Source organism: Schistocerca nitens, chromosome 5, assembly GCF_023898315.1.
Source record: "Schistocerca nitens isolate TAMUIC-IGC-003100 chromosome 5, iqSchNite1.1, whole genome shotgun sequence".
Lineage (NCBI taxonomy): Eukaryota > Metazoa > Arthropoda > Insecta > Orthoptera > Acrididae > Schistocerca > Schistocerca nitens.
Window position 1 is genome coordinate 714,347,137 of NC_064618.1, and position 17,218 is coordinate 714,364,354.

At 43.3% G+C, this 17,218-nt stretch overlaps 1 protein-coding gene across 1 annotated transcript in view; it reads left to right on the plus strand.

Annotated features, from left to right (window-relative positions):
- The window catches only part of LOC126260678 (papilin), a 267,188-nt gene that overhangs the window by 20,856 nt on the left and 229,114 nt on the right, over nt 1–17,218 (plus strand). Inside the window, exon 2 of the mRNA XM_049958012.1 lies at nt 631–721. Within this exon, the coding sequence (XP_049813969.1) occupies nt 631–721 (91 nt within the window). The remainder of the gene's footprint in view (nt 1–630; nt 722–17,218) is intronic.

Consider the following 17,218-nt stretch of genomic DNA (forward strand, 5'->3'; position numbering starts at 1 on the left):
TTTGTTGCGTAGTGTTTCTTTAACAGTTATTCTGAAACAGGGATCAACCGCCTTGTAAACGCCTTTAGGCGAAAATTAGAGAAAGTTTCAAAATATATGTACGCAACTCAGTAGCGTTGTGTGTTTTACCTGCTAGTTTTCTGTCCTGTATGTTGGTTTTCCTATACCACGTGATATGAAATCCGTATTTTTGGCGTTACATGATGGTCCGAGGTTGCACATTTCACACAAGCTCGATAGTGAATCAAGTAATGTTCTTGAAGGTAAGATGTGTTGAAAGTAATGTTAGCTGGAGAGTGTCTACAATTTTTATGTTACGTTCTTACTCGATAGCATAAGGCCTGCGAAAAATGGACCATACAATTAAGACGGTTTGCAGCAAACTTCGTAGTAGAAAATACAATGAGAATTACTAACGTCGTCGCGTTTGGGCCTGTCGTAGCTCTTAAGCAGTAACCTCACTACAGGTAGTCTCAGGACTCTTTTCACCTAGGCGTCGGTTGGGTGGGCTACAACGGGAAGTACTAGTAGGTGTTCCAGCTGGTAGACCTTCCAGAGCAAATGCGGCACAAGTGACGCTAATAGACAGCCGAAATGTACTAGACGCGGCACTGTGTGCGGGTGTTGCAGGCCCATCAACGTGACGGCGACGGCGGAGGCGCTGTCCTCGGGCTGCTGGCGCGGCGTGTCTGCGCGCAGCCAGTACCTGGTGCTGGGCAGGGTGACGCGGCCGCAGCACGTCGAGGCCGACGCGCTCGTCGACTGGACGCCGGAGGCCGAGCAGCTCGTCTGGGCCGCGCTCGGTGAGCACCTCCCACCTGCTGGTCCCGCTCACAGGCTTCAACCTATTATATGTTCTTGCTCCTAAATAAAGTGACAGCCTAGAGGTCAAACATAAATCAGAAATTCTAGCATGATATCATGTGATCACAAAAGTGCCCGCGGCCCACCGTGTGTTCCTCCACTGTGCCAACTCCCTCAGAACAGCACTTGCATCTTACATACTCAGTTATTTGCTGGCTGTGTTCCACTTTCTGCCTCCCTTACCGGTTTTAGCCTTCAAAGTACGCAGTAGTACCATGTAGGTTATTCCCTCGTGTCTTACAATATGTCCTGTCATCTTGTTCCTTCTCCTTGTCAGTGTTTTCTGTATGGTGCTTTCTCCAACGATTTTGAGGAGAATCTCCTCAATCCTTATGAGTGAACCTATTTTTCAACACCGTTCGGTAACGCCACATTCCAGACGCTACGATGCTCTTTTCTTCGGGTATTCCCACGATCAGTATTGCACTACAATACAGTTCTAAAAACGTATATTTAAAAAAAATTCTTATTCAGATTAAACTTGGCGTTTGCTAATAGTTAGCCATGTCTTGGTTAGGGATGCTCTCTTTTCCTGCGCTACCCTGCTTTTTTATGTCTTGCCCTTCGTCCGTCATGTGTTTTTTGTTCCTAAGGTAAGAGAATTCTTAGATATTTCGTGATCACCAGTTTTGATGTTCTCGCTATTTTCATTTCTGCTGCTCCTTTTATCCTTCTCCTCATTGGATTGCACCCAGTAGACTGTCCTGTACTCATTAGACGGTTTATTATTTTCAACAGCTGCATAATTCTTCTTAATTTTCACTGATGATAACAATATCATCAGCGAATCTTTTCACTAACACCTTTCCACACTTAACTTTAATACCGTAATTGAAGCTTTCTGTAATTGCTTCTTCTATGTAAGCGCTGAGCAGTAGGGCCAAAGATTATATAGCTGCCCCACACTCTTTGAATCCGAGGACTTATTAATTGGTATTGTGATCGTACTTTTCCTCTTGATTCTTGCACAAGTCGTATATTCCCCCTCCCCCCCTTCTCTATTAACCCCCTCTCCCGCCGCTCCCCCCCCCCCTCCGTCAGCTCCATTTCTTTCGCTGTAGCCCATACATCTTCTCCTGAGCACTTCACAGATTTTCACCATTTTACTGTCGACCGCCGTTTCTACGTCGACGAATCCTACGAACGCATTATGGAATCGATAGCTATACACCCAGCTGGTTTGAATCATACTTAATGAACAGAAATTAAGAAGTTGTGCTGAATAGCACAAATAATGTTGGAAGGGTGGTGAATGGGGAGTTATCACAACTGGAGTCCCACAGGGTTCAATTTTAGGTCCTCTGATGTTCCTTGTTCATGTGAATGAACTCCCACTTAACGTTCAGCAAGCAGAAATAGTAATTCTTGCAGATGACACGAGTGTTATATTAAGACCCATTCCAGATAAAGTAGCTGAAGATATTTTTAAGGATGTCTTTCAAAGAATTATTAGGTAGTTCTCAGAAAATGGACTCACCCTTAATTTCGAAAAAAAATCATTACATCCCATTCTGTACACCGAATAAAATCATACCAACAGTTGATGTAGCATATGAACAGGGGTCAGTTAACAGGGTACATTTCTCCAAATTTTTCGGTATTCACATTGATGACAACTTGAAATAGAAGAAGCATATTACTGGGGTTCTCAAACAATTTAGTTCAGCCTCTTTCGCTCTTCGTATAATCGCTAGTCCTGGTAATAAACAGATCAGCCTCCTAACGTACTTCGCATATTTCCACTCAATAATGTCTTATGGAATAGTTTTCTGCGGTAACTGACCACTTAGACATAAAGTATTGATGGCACAAAAGAGAGGAGTGAGAATAATTAGTGGTGTTCACCCAAGGACGTCATGTAGCCACCTTTTCAAGGCGTTAGGTATTTTAACTGCACCATCAGAGTACATATATTTGCTAATGAAATTCGTTATAAATAATCCGTCTCAACTCGCGAAGATCAGTGATGTTCACACGTACAATACATAAGGAAAAATGACCTTTCCTATCCGTTATTGAAGCTGTCAGTTGCTCGAAGAGGAGTACATTACTCAGCAACAAAAATCTTTGATCATTTGCCCAAGAACATAAATTGTCTGGCAGGTAACAGATCAAGTTTTAAATGTAGCTTAAAATCATTTCTTTGGACAACTTCTTCTATATCATGGACGAGTTTCTGTTTCAGAACTGGTAAAAAAATGTACCTGTAGATGTAGTTGCATGTGTAGAACTAAAAATTTCAATAATATTAATATTAGCACTATTCATGTGCGTATATATATCGTGTAATCTGACTTGTTCCACATCATATCGATAAAATAATCGGTAAAATGATCTACGAAACATGACATAACTAAAACTAAATCTAAACTAAAACTTACCAAGCACAAATGAGAACTGCCTCTCTGGTGTCTTCATCCTACAGCCAAACAGATTATCATCTACCAAATCCTCAATTTTTGCCAATCTTATCCACCTAGAATCACAGGAGAAATGATCAGTATTCAGGGATATGACAAGAACAATAATTTGAAGCGCTTGGACATACACCTTGTTCCCATTTGTTTCCGATAAACTACGTAGCTATCTTGCAAGCCCTCTGATGATTTCGCAATACAGTCGCTTGATTACGCAAAATGGATACTACAAGAGATCAGTTGAGAACATTGTTCTTTAAGGTAATCAGTCCAGATGTAAATCATCGCCACGATGTTGTAAATAGTACGAAGTGCAACTTTGGAGATGAGCCAGTCCCTGAACCCTGTAATCCAAAGTTTATTACAGTAAGTGACACTTCAAAATCACTACCACACTCACAAGAATTTAACTAACTCATTCACGTAAGTCATTCCGACAATCTTTCGGGCAAATTAAATGCTTTTATGAACACGAGATTTTGGGACAATATATGGACTCCTGACGTTCTATGACAGTTCGAAGCTGTTTTGCTCTTTAAAACGTTTTCCCACACCTGTGAAACGTCGTTCCTGATACGAGTAGTTTGTCATACAATGGATGCTGAACTAACAAGTTAAAATCAACGCGGTAACAGCAGCAAGCGCTCTATGGATACCTCAAACTGACATCGTATCACCAGCAAATTTCCTGTACTCGTGACTAAGCAGTTATTTGTGCATATGTTTCAACTTTAGACGACATGACGAATTTTTTTGTTCTGGATCTGTGTTCAAATTTAAAACCTAGCCACTGTAACTAAGCGAAGCGATCGTGCCTAACCGAGACGATCACAACAACGTTCGTCTTTGGTAATAAGGCATAAAGTGTAAACAAATATGGAAGTTTTCACCAGTATCAGTAAGCAAATATGAACTTGAAAATTTTTGTCCTCTGCCTGGAATCGTGCCAAGACCACTATTTCTCTGTTAACTAACAACGAGAAAGTTTAACATAATTTCAAGTGACAAACATCGAACGTGTTTCAAACTAAGTGATATGATAGAAATTATTGTGACGGGGACTCGAACCCAACACGTAATCAGATTGTTAACTACGTAAAATCAGACCTTAGATATCGAATTATTTCACCGGAAACGACACGCTGGATTCTGAAACGATGATACAATTTCTATCCCTGACCGGGATTCTAACCCGGCACCTATCATCGTTGTTTACTGTCTACGAATTATTTATTCACAAGTGGTAAGATGTCTGCATGTTTGACTACAAATAACGGCATCTGTCGTTATTGTTGACAACACATGAAGAGACAGTAAATATGAACATTATTTATCACTAACAGTTCGTTGTGCGTATGGTATGGCTTGAAATGAAACGATGGGTATTTTTGTGTCGGACCAGCAATCGAACTCGCTTGTGTGCCTTTCGTGGAAACGTAGAGGAGTTTCGCATCTTGGGGAAAACAAAGAAACAATCGAAGTATATCGTACCGTGTGGACCAGATACCACGAAAGAGGTCATCCAAATTCGAGTCCCAATCCAGCACCAAATTTTTCAGTGTCCGAATTCAAGGGAGAGATGAGCCCTGAGACCTTAAACGCCCATTGGCTCATTAAATAAAATAAAATTTGTATTGTAAGGAAGCTCACTGGCGACAGAGTTTGTGTTGGCCTTGTCCCAACCTAAACCGGTTCAGACCCATTTGGCAGCGAAGGGATATGATATTTATAATGCAGATTCTGAACTAAGATGCAACCCGACATTCTTTACTTGAAATTACTAGAGATGAAGGAGATCTGTTCGTGTGTGTTTAAAATACGTACCGCAAGTGGGATTCGAAAACCCATATGTCACATCTCAGAAACTAGGATTAATCCGTCAAACCACTGAAGCCCACATTTGCAACATTCAAGATTGTGTCGTAACTTATGAATCAGTTAAATTACTGATTAGATACGGTTAAAAAAGTTCAGTTCTCTGTGTTAACTGGTTAATCATTAGCAGGATTCTGGATCACAAATTATGCTAGTCTCATGTCCGCTGATGTAAAGATGCTTTTAGGCATCATGGTATCGACTGGACGCAGCAAATGGTTGCGGCGTTCTGTTGCAACTGGACAGTCGTATTTCTAGTCTTTACTACTTCCTAACACTGGAGAACGTCCACACAGCGAACTGTGTAAAACACTTGTTTCAAATGGACGAAGAGATGTCGAACTGTTGGACTGGCCTCACAAGGTAGCTAACCCAAGTCCTATGGTCACGTATGTCCAGAGATGGAGAAAATTGTTAGGTGTAGAAGACCAACACAGACAACCTAGACAGTATATTCGGAAGCCGTTCATGACGCATGGGAAGACTTGTCGCAGAATAACGATTCATCCGGCAACTTGGTGCCTCAATTCCCCGGTGGATAAGTGCAGTAGTAGAGTAGGCGGAAACTGTACAAGGTACTGAATGTTGTGTTGTTAGGGAGAAACTGTTTACGACATTTGAATGAATTGTTCTCCTTCGAAGAAGAGGAAAATTTGTTTGCCAAACATATATACGAGTATACTCTTCCTTCTTTTTCCTTTTTCTTTTTTTAATGAAGGAGCAAAATTTACATAAAATTTAGGCTGTCTATTTCTCTCTTTGAGTCGTTCAACAGACTCCTGATTTTAAATTATTATACAATGCTTGATCAAAAAGGCTGAAATAAACATGGAACTAATTTTTCTTGTACATGGCGCATGACGTCAGTGCTGGGGAAAAATCTAAGAAAAAGTATGGAGTTCTCTTATATCGACAAAAGCATACTGATGAAAGCACAGAAGGGATAGCATTTTCCTTTAATGCCGAGCAGAAATCACAGTAGATACAGTTCTCTTGAACTGACAATTCTTGTTGTTCTTGTTGTCTTCAGTCCTGAGACTGGTTTGATGCAGCTCTCCATGCTACTCTATCCTGTGCAAGCTTCTTCATCTCCCAGTACTTACTGCAACCTACATCCTTCTGAATGACAACTCTTACCACCAATTATAATTCGCGGAAGTGACAAGACTTGAAACTCCTAAGAGCAGATTAGTAACTGACCACCTTAGCCACAACGTCTTTCGACCAATCGCGTACGCTAAGCTTGCGAAATGGTATAATATGGATCTTGAAGTCACGCCTTTTCCATGACAAAGAAATAATATCGCTAGTGAAAGTTGCGCAGTGCAACTGCAACGGAAATGCACACATTCCATACTGCTTTAAATACCATGAACGGAGTTATGAAGAACACAAACTAATGTCTAGGTTTCATCAGATCTGCTTCTTTTGGAGATGTCGTGTTTGTGAACGTGTGAGAACTTAATAACTACTAACGCAACTGTCATAATATTTCGACACAGTGACGACAAAGTTATTCATGTGGTAATCGCTCGCGCACAAAATGGTTTGAGAATCACTTAAGCCCATATTCTATTGCCATGATTGAAATGTATAGTAAACGTAGTCAAATTGTTTACTTATCGTATCTGTCTTACGAGGAAACTTTGATGTAATGAAAGAAAACTGAACGTTTCAGTCACAGCTGTGAATTGATTCAAGTATATCACACAGTAACCAAAATGCATACTTACACGGTAAATGTATCTCTTCTGATGCAGCCGGCCGGTGTGGCCGAGCGGTTCTAGGCGCTTCAGTCTGGAACCGTGCGACCGCTACGGTCGCAGGTTCGAATCCTGCCTCGGGCATGGATGTGTGTGATGTCCTTAGGTTAGGTAGGTTTAAGCAGTTCTAAGTCTAGGGGACTCATGACCTCAGATGTTAAGTCCCATAACGCTCAGAACCATTTGAACTACTTTCCTTCTGATGCAGATACAAAAACAAAGATGTGAAAAAGCTTGCAGTTCTTCTGTTCAATACTTTTTCCACCTACAGGTTCAGTATGTTCACTGTTCCTGTAACGTTTGCCTCCGGTGACGATTCCCTGAATGGCGTACGTCCCACAAATTACTGTCATTAATGGCACAGAGGAGCCTTTTCTGAGCATTTCTTGTGAAGTGCATCAGTACTTCTGTAACTGACACTTCTGCTTAATCCTGCAGTCTACTGAATGGAGGTTGCAAGAGGGCTTATAATGCAGAGCTTGTCTTATTTCAATTTCGCTGTGACCATTTGCAGATCGAGTAAAGAAAAGTAGAAGACTTAGAAACTGGAGTGTTTCTCTAGGGAGATCCGAACCGACCTGTAAATCACCAGCACAGTGAAAATCGAGCGTGTTAGCCCTACGCCAACTTGACACTGCTGAGGTATACTTTCTTCATTACGTCCATATTTCGTAACGTATAGTACTGTGAATGTGACTATTTGTTAGAGAGCTTAGCTGAGATTCCAAACTTTAAATCTGGGTTCGAACAATGAATTTTACTCAGTCAGTGTCATATTTTAATGGAAGCCATTTATAATGTTTCATTTAGAGACGAAAGCGCAGTACTGGACATCAAAGCTAGTGGCCTCTGAGTCATTTATTTAATTCAGTCAGTATCCAAAGCCCTCTCAGAATTCGAAGTCCGGCCAGTTCTACAATGTGGCAACATTGTAGGATGCAGATGTGTATGGAGGTGGTTCTGTCAGTCTTCTCGAGGTGTTACTGAAACGCTTCTGTTCGTGGTGTAGTGGTAAGCTTCCTGCTCTGTAGACGCAAAGTCATACGCTCGAGTCCACTCAATTCCCTAGTTTCCTAAAGCACATACCGGATATCTGCTATCAGGATGATGCAGCCTCAGACGTAATTGGTTTCATTTTGCAATCTATCTCCAATAGTGAAAAGTTTCAGAAACATTTCCGCCAAACCGCTCGTGTCTGAGTCAAGATCAGAACAGTTTCGTTCGAGAGTTTCCACGTCCCACTGCAGGTACCAGCTACCGCTCAAACGCCTCCTGCTACCAACGTCAGACGCCTCCGACTAGTTGAACGTTGCTTGATGCTGTGAGTGTATTTATCAACGGTCATTTTCCTATTTGAAGTTCTCGAATCTATCTCACAGTTACGATCTGGATGTTGCGTGAATGAAACATATGATCGTTGTTCAAGTGTGGTAAAATATAGTCGCAAGTGGAAAAAGTCGTAACATTTGCGACATATTATTCGCTTTGGGTTTAGTGGAGGGGTGAAGGCAACAGAGAAAGCTCTGATCCTTTGTATTTGTGTGGGGAGTGCTTTCGGGCAAAACACGTCAGAGAAAAGACATTTTTCGTTCAAGAAACTTCTTTCTGGAATGAATGATTTTGCACATTCATGAAGCCTCAGTAATAGACTTATGTTCGTGCGATATTTACATTTAATAGACAAGATTTAGATTACAGAAATGGAAGTCCTACATGCAGTAATATAATACAACAAACATCCAAGTGGTGACTATTAATTCATTTTTGCTTGATCCTCCTCAGCTGGTTCATCGAGGATCCCAATACAGTATTCTTATTGGTGACTAGTTATAACGTCTATATATTACTGTCTTAAGAAGAGTAATGGCTGAACCCTAACAACACATATAACCGAGCAAAGGCCAATGCGAACATAATATATTGTGTATAGTGGCTCAGAAAGGGTGTTGGGCATTACGGAAACTTCGAAAGGTGAAAGTCTACCGTTGGAGGTATCTTTTACGATCAGCTAAGGCGTGTAACAGTGACTGTATAAGAGAAACAACGTAGCAAACGTCGTCACTTGTTGATCGAAAATCTGTGAAGTAAATTCCTCTCTGGATGAAAATATACTGCAATCTATATCAACAGCTCCATCTGCATCCATACTCCGCAAGCGGACGGTACCTTGAGTACCTCTATCGGTTCTCCCTTCTATCCCAGTCTCGTATTGTTCGTGGGAATAAAGATTGTCGGTATGCCTCTATGTGGGCTCTAATCTCTCTGATTTTATCCTCATGGTCTCTTCGCGAGATATACGTAGGAGGGAGCAATATACTGCTTGACTCCTCGGTGAAGGTATGTTCTCGAAACTTCAACAAAAGCCCGTACCGAGCTACTGAGCGTCTTTCTTGCAGTCTTCCGCTGGAGTTTATTTATCATCTCCGTAACGCTTTCCCGATTACTAAATGATCCTGTAACGAAGCACGCTGCTCTCCGTTGGATCTTCTCTATCTCTTCTATCAACCCTATTTGGTAGGATCCCACACCGGTGAGCAGTATTCAAGCAGCGGTCGAACAAGTGTACTGTAACCTACTTCCTTTGTTTTCGGACTGCATTTCCTTAGGATTCTTCCAATGAATCTCAGTCTGACATCTGCTTTATCGACGATTAATTTTATATGGTCATTCCATTTTAAATCACTCCTAATGCCTACTCCCAGATAATTTATAGAATTAACTGCTTCCAGTTGCTGACCTGCTATATTGTAGCTAAATGATAAAGGATCTTTCTTTCTATGAATTCGCAGTACATTACACTTGTCTACATTGAGATTCAGTTGCCATTCCCTGCACCATCTACATCTACATCTACATCTACATCTACATTCATACTCCGCAAGCCACCCAACGGTGTGTGGCGGAGGGCACTTTACGTGCCACTGTCATTACCTCCCTTTCCTGTTCCAGTCGCGTATGGTTCGCGGGAAGAACGACTGTCTGAAAGCCTCCGTGCGCGCTCTAATCTCTCTAATTTTACATTCGTGATCTACTCGGGAGGTATAAGTAGGGGGAAGAAATATACTCGATACCTCATCCAGAAATGCACCCTCTCGAAACCTGGCGAGCAAGTTACACCGCGATGCAGAGCGCCTCTCTTCCAGAGTCTGCCACTTGAGTTTGCTAAACATCTCCGTAACGCTATCACGGTTACCAAATAACCCTGTGACGAAACGCGCCGCTCTTCTTTGGATCTTCTCTATCTCCTCCGTCAACCCGATCTGGTACGGATCCCACACTGATGAGCAATACTCAAGTATAGGTCGAACGAGTGTTTTGTAAGCCACCTCCTTTGTTGATGGACTACATTTTCTAAGCACTCTCCCAATGAATCTCAACCTGGCACCCGCCTTACCAACAATTAATTTTATATGATCATTCCACTTCAAATCGTTCCGCACGCATACTCCCAGATATTTTACAGAAGTAACTGCTACCAGTGTTTGTTCCGCTATTATATAATCATACAATAAAGGATCCTTCTTTCTATGTATTCGCAATACATTACATTTGTCTATGTTAAGGGACAGTTGCCACTCCCTGCACCAAGTGCCTATCCGCTGCAGATCTTCCTGCATTTCGCTACAATTTTCTAATGCTGCAACTTCTCTGTATACTACAGCATCATCCGCGAAAAGCCGCATGGAACTTCCGACACTATCTACTAGGTCATTTATATATATTGTGAAAAGCAATGGTCCCATAACACTCCCCTGTGGCACGCCAGAGGTTATTTTAACGTCTGTAGATGTCTCTCCATTGATAACAACATGCTGTGTTCTGTTTGCTAAAAACTCTTCAATCTAGCCACACAGCTGGTCTGATATTCCGTAGGCTCTTACTTTCTTTATCAGGCGACAGTGCGGAACTGTATCGAACGCCTTCCGGAAGTCAAGAAAAATAGCATCTACCTGGGAGCCTGTATCTAATATTTTCTGGGTCTCATGAACAAATAAAGCGAGTTGGATCTCACACGATCGTTGTTTCCGGAATCCATGTTGATTCCTACATAGTAGATTCTGGGTTTCCAAAAATACCATGATACTCGAGCAAAAAACATGTTCTAAAATTCTACAACAGATCGACGTCAGAGATATAGGTCTATAGTTTTGCGCATCTGCTCGACGACCCTTCTTGAAGACTGGGACTACCTGTGCTCTTTTCCAATCATTTGGAACCCTCCGTTCCTCTAGAGACTTGCGGTACACGGCTGTTAGAAGGGGGGCAAGTTCTTTCGCGTACTCTGTGTAGAATCGAATTGGTATCCCGTCAGGTCCAGTGGACTTTCCTCTGTTGAGTGATTGCAGTTGCTTTTCTATTCCTTGGACACTTATTTCGATGTCAGCCATTTTTACGTTTGTGCGAGGATTTAGAGAAGGAACTGCAGTGCGGTCTTCCTCTGTGAAACAGCTTTGGAAAAAGGTGTTTAGTATTTCAGCTTTACGTGTGTCGTCCTCTGTTTCAATGCCATCATCATCCCGGAGTGTCTGGATATGCTGTTTCGAGCCACTTACTGATTTAACGTAAGACCAGAACTTCCTAGGATTTGCTGTCAAGTCTGTACATAGAATTTTACTTTCGAATTTACTGAACGCTTCTCGCATAGCCCTCCTTACGCTAACTTTGACATCGCTTAGCTTCTGTTTGTCTGAGAGGTTTTGGCTGCGTTTAAACTTGGAGTGAAGCTCTCTTTGCTTTCGCAGTAGTTTCCTAACTTTGTTGTTGTACCACGGTGGGTTTTTCCCGTCCCTCACAGTTTTACTCGGCACGTACCTGTCTAAAACGCATTTTACGATTGCCTTGAACTTTTTCCATAAACACTCAACATTGTCAGTGTCGGAACAGAAATTTTCGTTTTCATCTGTTAGGTAGTCTGAAATCTGCCTTCTATTACTCTTGCTAAACAGATAAACCTTCCTCCCTTTTTTTATATTCCTATTAACTTCCATTTTCAGGGATGCTACAACGGCCTTATGATCACTGATTCCCTGTTCTGCACTTACGGAGTCGAAAAGTTCGGGTCTATTTGTTATCAGTAGGTCCAAGATGTTATCTCCACGAGTCGGTTCTCTGTTTAATTGCTCGAGGTAATTTTCGGATAGTGCACTCAGTATAATGTCACTCGATGCTCTGTCCCTACCACCCGTCCTAAACATCTGAGTGTCCCAGTCTATATCTGGTAAATTGAAATCTCCACCTAAGACTATAACATGCTGAGGAAATTTATGTGAAATGTATTCCAAGTTTTCTCTCAGTTGTTCTGCCACTAACGCTGCTGAGTCGGGAGGTCGGCAAAAGGAGCCAATTATTAACCCAGCTCGGTTGTTGAGTGTAACCTCCACCCATAATAATTCACAGGAACTATCCACTTCTACTTCACTACAGGATAAACTACTACTAACAGCGACGAACACTCCACCACCGGTTGCATGCAATCTATCCTTCCTAAACACCGTCTGTACCTTTGTAAAAATTTCGGCAGAATTTATCTCTGGCTTAAGCCAGCTCTCTGTACCTATAACGATTTCAGCTTCGGTGCTTTCTATCAGCGCTTGAAGTTCCGGTACTTTACCAACGCAGCTTCGACAGTTTACAATTACAATACCGATTGCTGCTTGGTCCCCGCATGTCCTGACTTTGCTCCGCACCCTTTGAGGCTGTTGCCCTTTCTGTACTTGCCCGAGGCCATCTAACCTAAAAAACCGCCCAGTCCACGCCACACAACCCCTGCTACCCGTGTAGCCGCTTGCTGCGTGTAGTGGACTCATGACCTATCCAGCGGAACCCGAAACCCCACCACCCTATGGCGCAAGTCGAGGAATCTGCAGCCCACATGGTCGCAGAACCGTCTCAGCCTCTGATTCAGACCCTCCACTCGGCTCTGTACCAAAGGTCCGCAGTTAGTCCTGTCGACGATGCTGCAGATGGTGAGCTCTGCTTTCATCCCGCTAGAGAGACTGGCAGTCTTCACCAAATCAGATAGCCGCCGGAAGCCAGAGAGGATTTCCTCCGATCCATAGCGACACACATCATTGGTGCCGACATGAGCGACCACCTGCAGATGGGTGCACACTGTACCCTTCATGGCATCCGGAAGGACCCTTTCCACATCTGGAATGACTCCCCCCGGTATGCACACGGAGTGCACATTGGTTTTCTTCCCCTCTCTTGCTGCCATTTCCCTAAGGGGCCCCATTACGCGCCTGACGTTGGAGCTCCCAACTACCAGTAAGCCCACCCTCTGCGACCGCCCGGATCTTGCAGACTGAGGGGCAACCTCTGGAACAGGACAAGCAGCCATGTCAGGCCGAAGATCATGCGTCAATTCGTTGCATATCCTCCTTCATTTCAGTGCAATTTTCCATTGTTGCAACCTCTCGACATACTACAGCATTATCCGCAAAAATCCTCAGTGAACTTCCGATGTTATCCACAAGGTCATTTACATATATTGTTAATAGCAACTCTCCTGCGGCACACCTGAAATCACTCTTACTTCAGAGGACTTCTCTCCATTGAGAATGACATGCTGCGTTCTGTTATCTAGGAACTCTTCAATCCAATCTCACAATTGGTCTGATAGTCCATATGCTCTTACTTGGTTCATTAAACGACTGTGGGGAACTGTATCAAACGTCTTGCGGACGTCAAGAAACACGGCATCTACCTGGGAACCCGTGTCTATGGCCTTCTGAGTGTCGTGGACGAATATCGCGGGCTGGGTTTCACGCGATCGTCTTTTTCGAAATCCATGCTAATTCCTACAGAGTAAATTTCTATTCTCCAGAAAAGTCATTATACTCGAACATAATACGTATTCCAAAATTCTACAAGTGATCGACGTCAGAGATATAGGACTATAGCTCTGCACATCAGTTCGACGTCCCTTCTTGAAAAAGGGGATGACCTGTGCCCTTTTCCAATCTTTCGGAACGCTACGCCCTTCTAGAGACCTACGGTACACCGCTGCAAGAAGGGGGGCAAGTTTCTTCGCGTACTCTGTGTAAAATCGAACTGGTATCCCATCAGGTCCTGCGGTCTTTTCTCTTTTGAGCGATATTGTTTTTCTATCCCTCTATTTCGGTATCTACCATTTCATCATCTGTGCGACAATCTAGAGAAGAAACTACAGTGCGGTCTTCTTGCGTTAAACAACTTTGGAAAAAGACATTTAGTATTTCGACCTTTAGTCTGTCATCCTCAGTTTCAGTACCATTTTGCTCACAGAGTGTCTGGACATTTTGTTTTGATCCACCTACCACTTGACATAAGACCAAAATTTCTTAGGACTTTCTGCCAAGTCAGTACATAGAACTTTACTTTCGAATTCGTTGAAAGCCTCTGGCATAGCCCTCCTCACACTACATTTCACTTCGTGTAATTTTTGTTCTTTCTGCAAGACTTTGGCTATGTTTATGTTTGCTGTGAAGTTCCCTTTGCTTCCGTAGCAGTTTTCTAACTTGGTTGTTGTTTCCATCTCTTACGATCTTGCTTGGCACATACTCATCTAATGCATATTGCACGATGGTTTTGAACTTTGTCCACTGATCATCAACACTATCTGTAGTTGGGATAAAACTTTTGTGTTGAGCCGTCAAGTATTCTGAAATCGGCTTTTTGTCACTTTTGCTAAACAGAAAAATCCTCCTACCTTTTATAATATTTCTATTTACGGCTGAAATCACCGACGCTGTATCCGCTTTATGAGCGCTGATTCCCTGTTCTGCGTTAACTGTTTCAAATAGTTCGGGTCTGTTTGTCACCGGAAGGTTGGTTGGTTGGTTGGTTGTTCGGGGGAAGAGACCAAACAGCGAGGTTATCGGTCTCATAGGATTAGGGAAGGATGGGGAAGAAAGTCGGCCGTGCCCTTTCAAAGGAACCATCCCGGCATTTGCCCGGAGCGATTTAGGGAAATCACCAGAAGGTCTAATATGTTATCGCCACGAGTCGGTTCTCTGTTTAACTGCTCACGGTAGTTTTTCGATACTGCACTTAAAAAATTTCACTGGATTCTTTGTCCCTGCCACCCGATATAAAAGTTTTAGTCTCCCAGTCTATATCTGGTATATTAAAATCTCCACCTAAAACTATAACATGGTCGGGAAATCTACTCAAAATATTTTCCAAATTTGCCTTCAGGTGTTTTGCCACAGCAGCTGCTGAGCCGGGGGGGGGGGGGCTATAGCGACATTCAATTACCATGTTTGAGCCTGGTTTAATCGCGACCTTCACCCAAATTATTTCACATTTCGGATCTCCCTCAATTTCCTTCGATACCATTGCACTTTTTATCGCTATAAACACGTCTTCCCCTTCACTGTCCAGCCTGTCTCTGCGGTATACATTCCAATCTGAGTTTAAAATTTCATGACTGTTTACATCTGGTTTCAGCCAACTTTCCGTCCCTAGTACTATGTGGACATTGTGACCGTTTATTAACGAGAGCAGTTCTAGGATCTTTGTATAGACGCTCCTGTAGTTACTATTACCACATTAACATTGTTATTCCCTGTTGCGTTTTGCCTACTTCTACCTTGTCGCGGCTCAGGAGGCGTCTTGTCGGGCCTATGGAGGGAATTCTCTAACCTAAAAAACTCACATGTTCACACCACACGTACTTCGCTACACTTGTAGCCGTGTCTTGCGTGTAGTGTACGCGTCACCTGTTCAGGGGGACCCTAAATTTCTCTACCCGGTAGCGGAGGTCGAGAAATTTGCACCCCAGATTTCCGCAGAATTGTCTGAGCCTCTGGTTTAAGCCTTTCACTCGGCTCCAAACCAGAGCACCGCGATCGGTTCTGGGAACGACACTACACATAGTTAGCTCATATTCCACCCCGCGAACAAGGCTTTCCACCTTCACCAACTCCGCCAACCACCTGTTTGAACTGAGGATGACGTCTGAAAACAGACGGCACGAGTCATTGGTGCCGACATGAGCAACAATTTGCAGTCTGGTGTACCCAGTGCTCTCTATCGCCGCCGGCTTGGCCTCCTCCACATCTCGGATGAGACTCCCCGGCAAGCAAACAGAGTGAAAAGTGGCCTTCTTCCCCGACCTTTGCGCTATTTGCCTAATGGGCTCCATCACCCGCCTAACGTTGGAGCTCCCAATCAGTAATAAACCCCTCCCCCCGTGTTCCTACTTGGACCTTGCTGAAGGAGCGATCACATGTCCATTCACAGGCAGAGCGGGCGATGCCACACGTCCAGCCTCCACATCGACGCTCCGCCTCGTGCGACGCGAACGCCGTTGAACCCGCCACTTCCCTTGGGGAGAGGGTGGCCCAGCCGCGCCCAGTACCCGCGAAAATGTCTCGACAGCAGGAACCGTTGGTGAAGCACGTAACACCTGAAGTGTACCATGCGACGCGCCAGACTCCCCACTGCCGCTACACTCCGAGGCAGCAGCCTGAAGACGGATGACCGTGGCCATCAGCACTTTCAGCTGTTCGCGAACAGTGGCCAGCTCCTGCATCCGTGCACAGCAGGCACACATCCTATCCATCCTAAGAAATCAACAATTTACTGCAGAGAGTTAAATAATCAACTTTTAACTAGACTGCTAATTCACTAAAGGTGGCTGATAGCTGACTAAACTGTGGTTACTAGACACTTCTTGTTGGAAACAATGAAAATAAGCACTAACTGTCTCTGTACTGTATTTAAAACAAACACGAAATCTATGGAACACTATTACTAGTGCCGGCCGCGGTGGTCTAGCGGTTTTAGGCGCTACAGTCTGGAACCGCGCGACTGATACGGTCGCAGGTTCGAATCCTGCCTCGGGCGTGGATGTGTGTGATGTCCTTAGGTTAGTTAGGTTTAAGTAGTTCTAAGTGACTTATGACCTCAGCAGTTGAGTCCCACAGTGCTCAGAGCCATTTGAACCACTATTACTAGTACTCGAAAATTAATCCTTCCTAAAAGCAAAAACACATGGAAAAAGAAGTGACAAGTAAGAAAAAACACAATTAATACTTAAATTTACGTAGCTTGCTGCACAGGAGATGTGAAGCAGACGGCAGTTACGACGACACTGGTTCAACGACTTCTTCAAGACAGATCCATAACGTAGGCAGGGAACTGATAACCTACTTTAGCTGTTTTAGATGAGTGGAATGAGGAATACAAACGTTCACAGTAATGCCTACAATAAGTCGTCCTCGAATAGAACTCCTTCAGTTCTTAAGTACTAAAAGAAAAATACGTATCATCTATTCGTTATCATTAAAATTCATCGGCTACTGATGCTCTGTC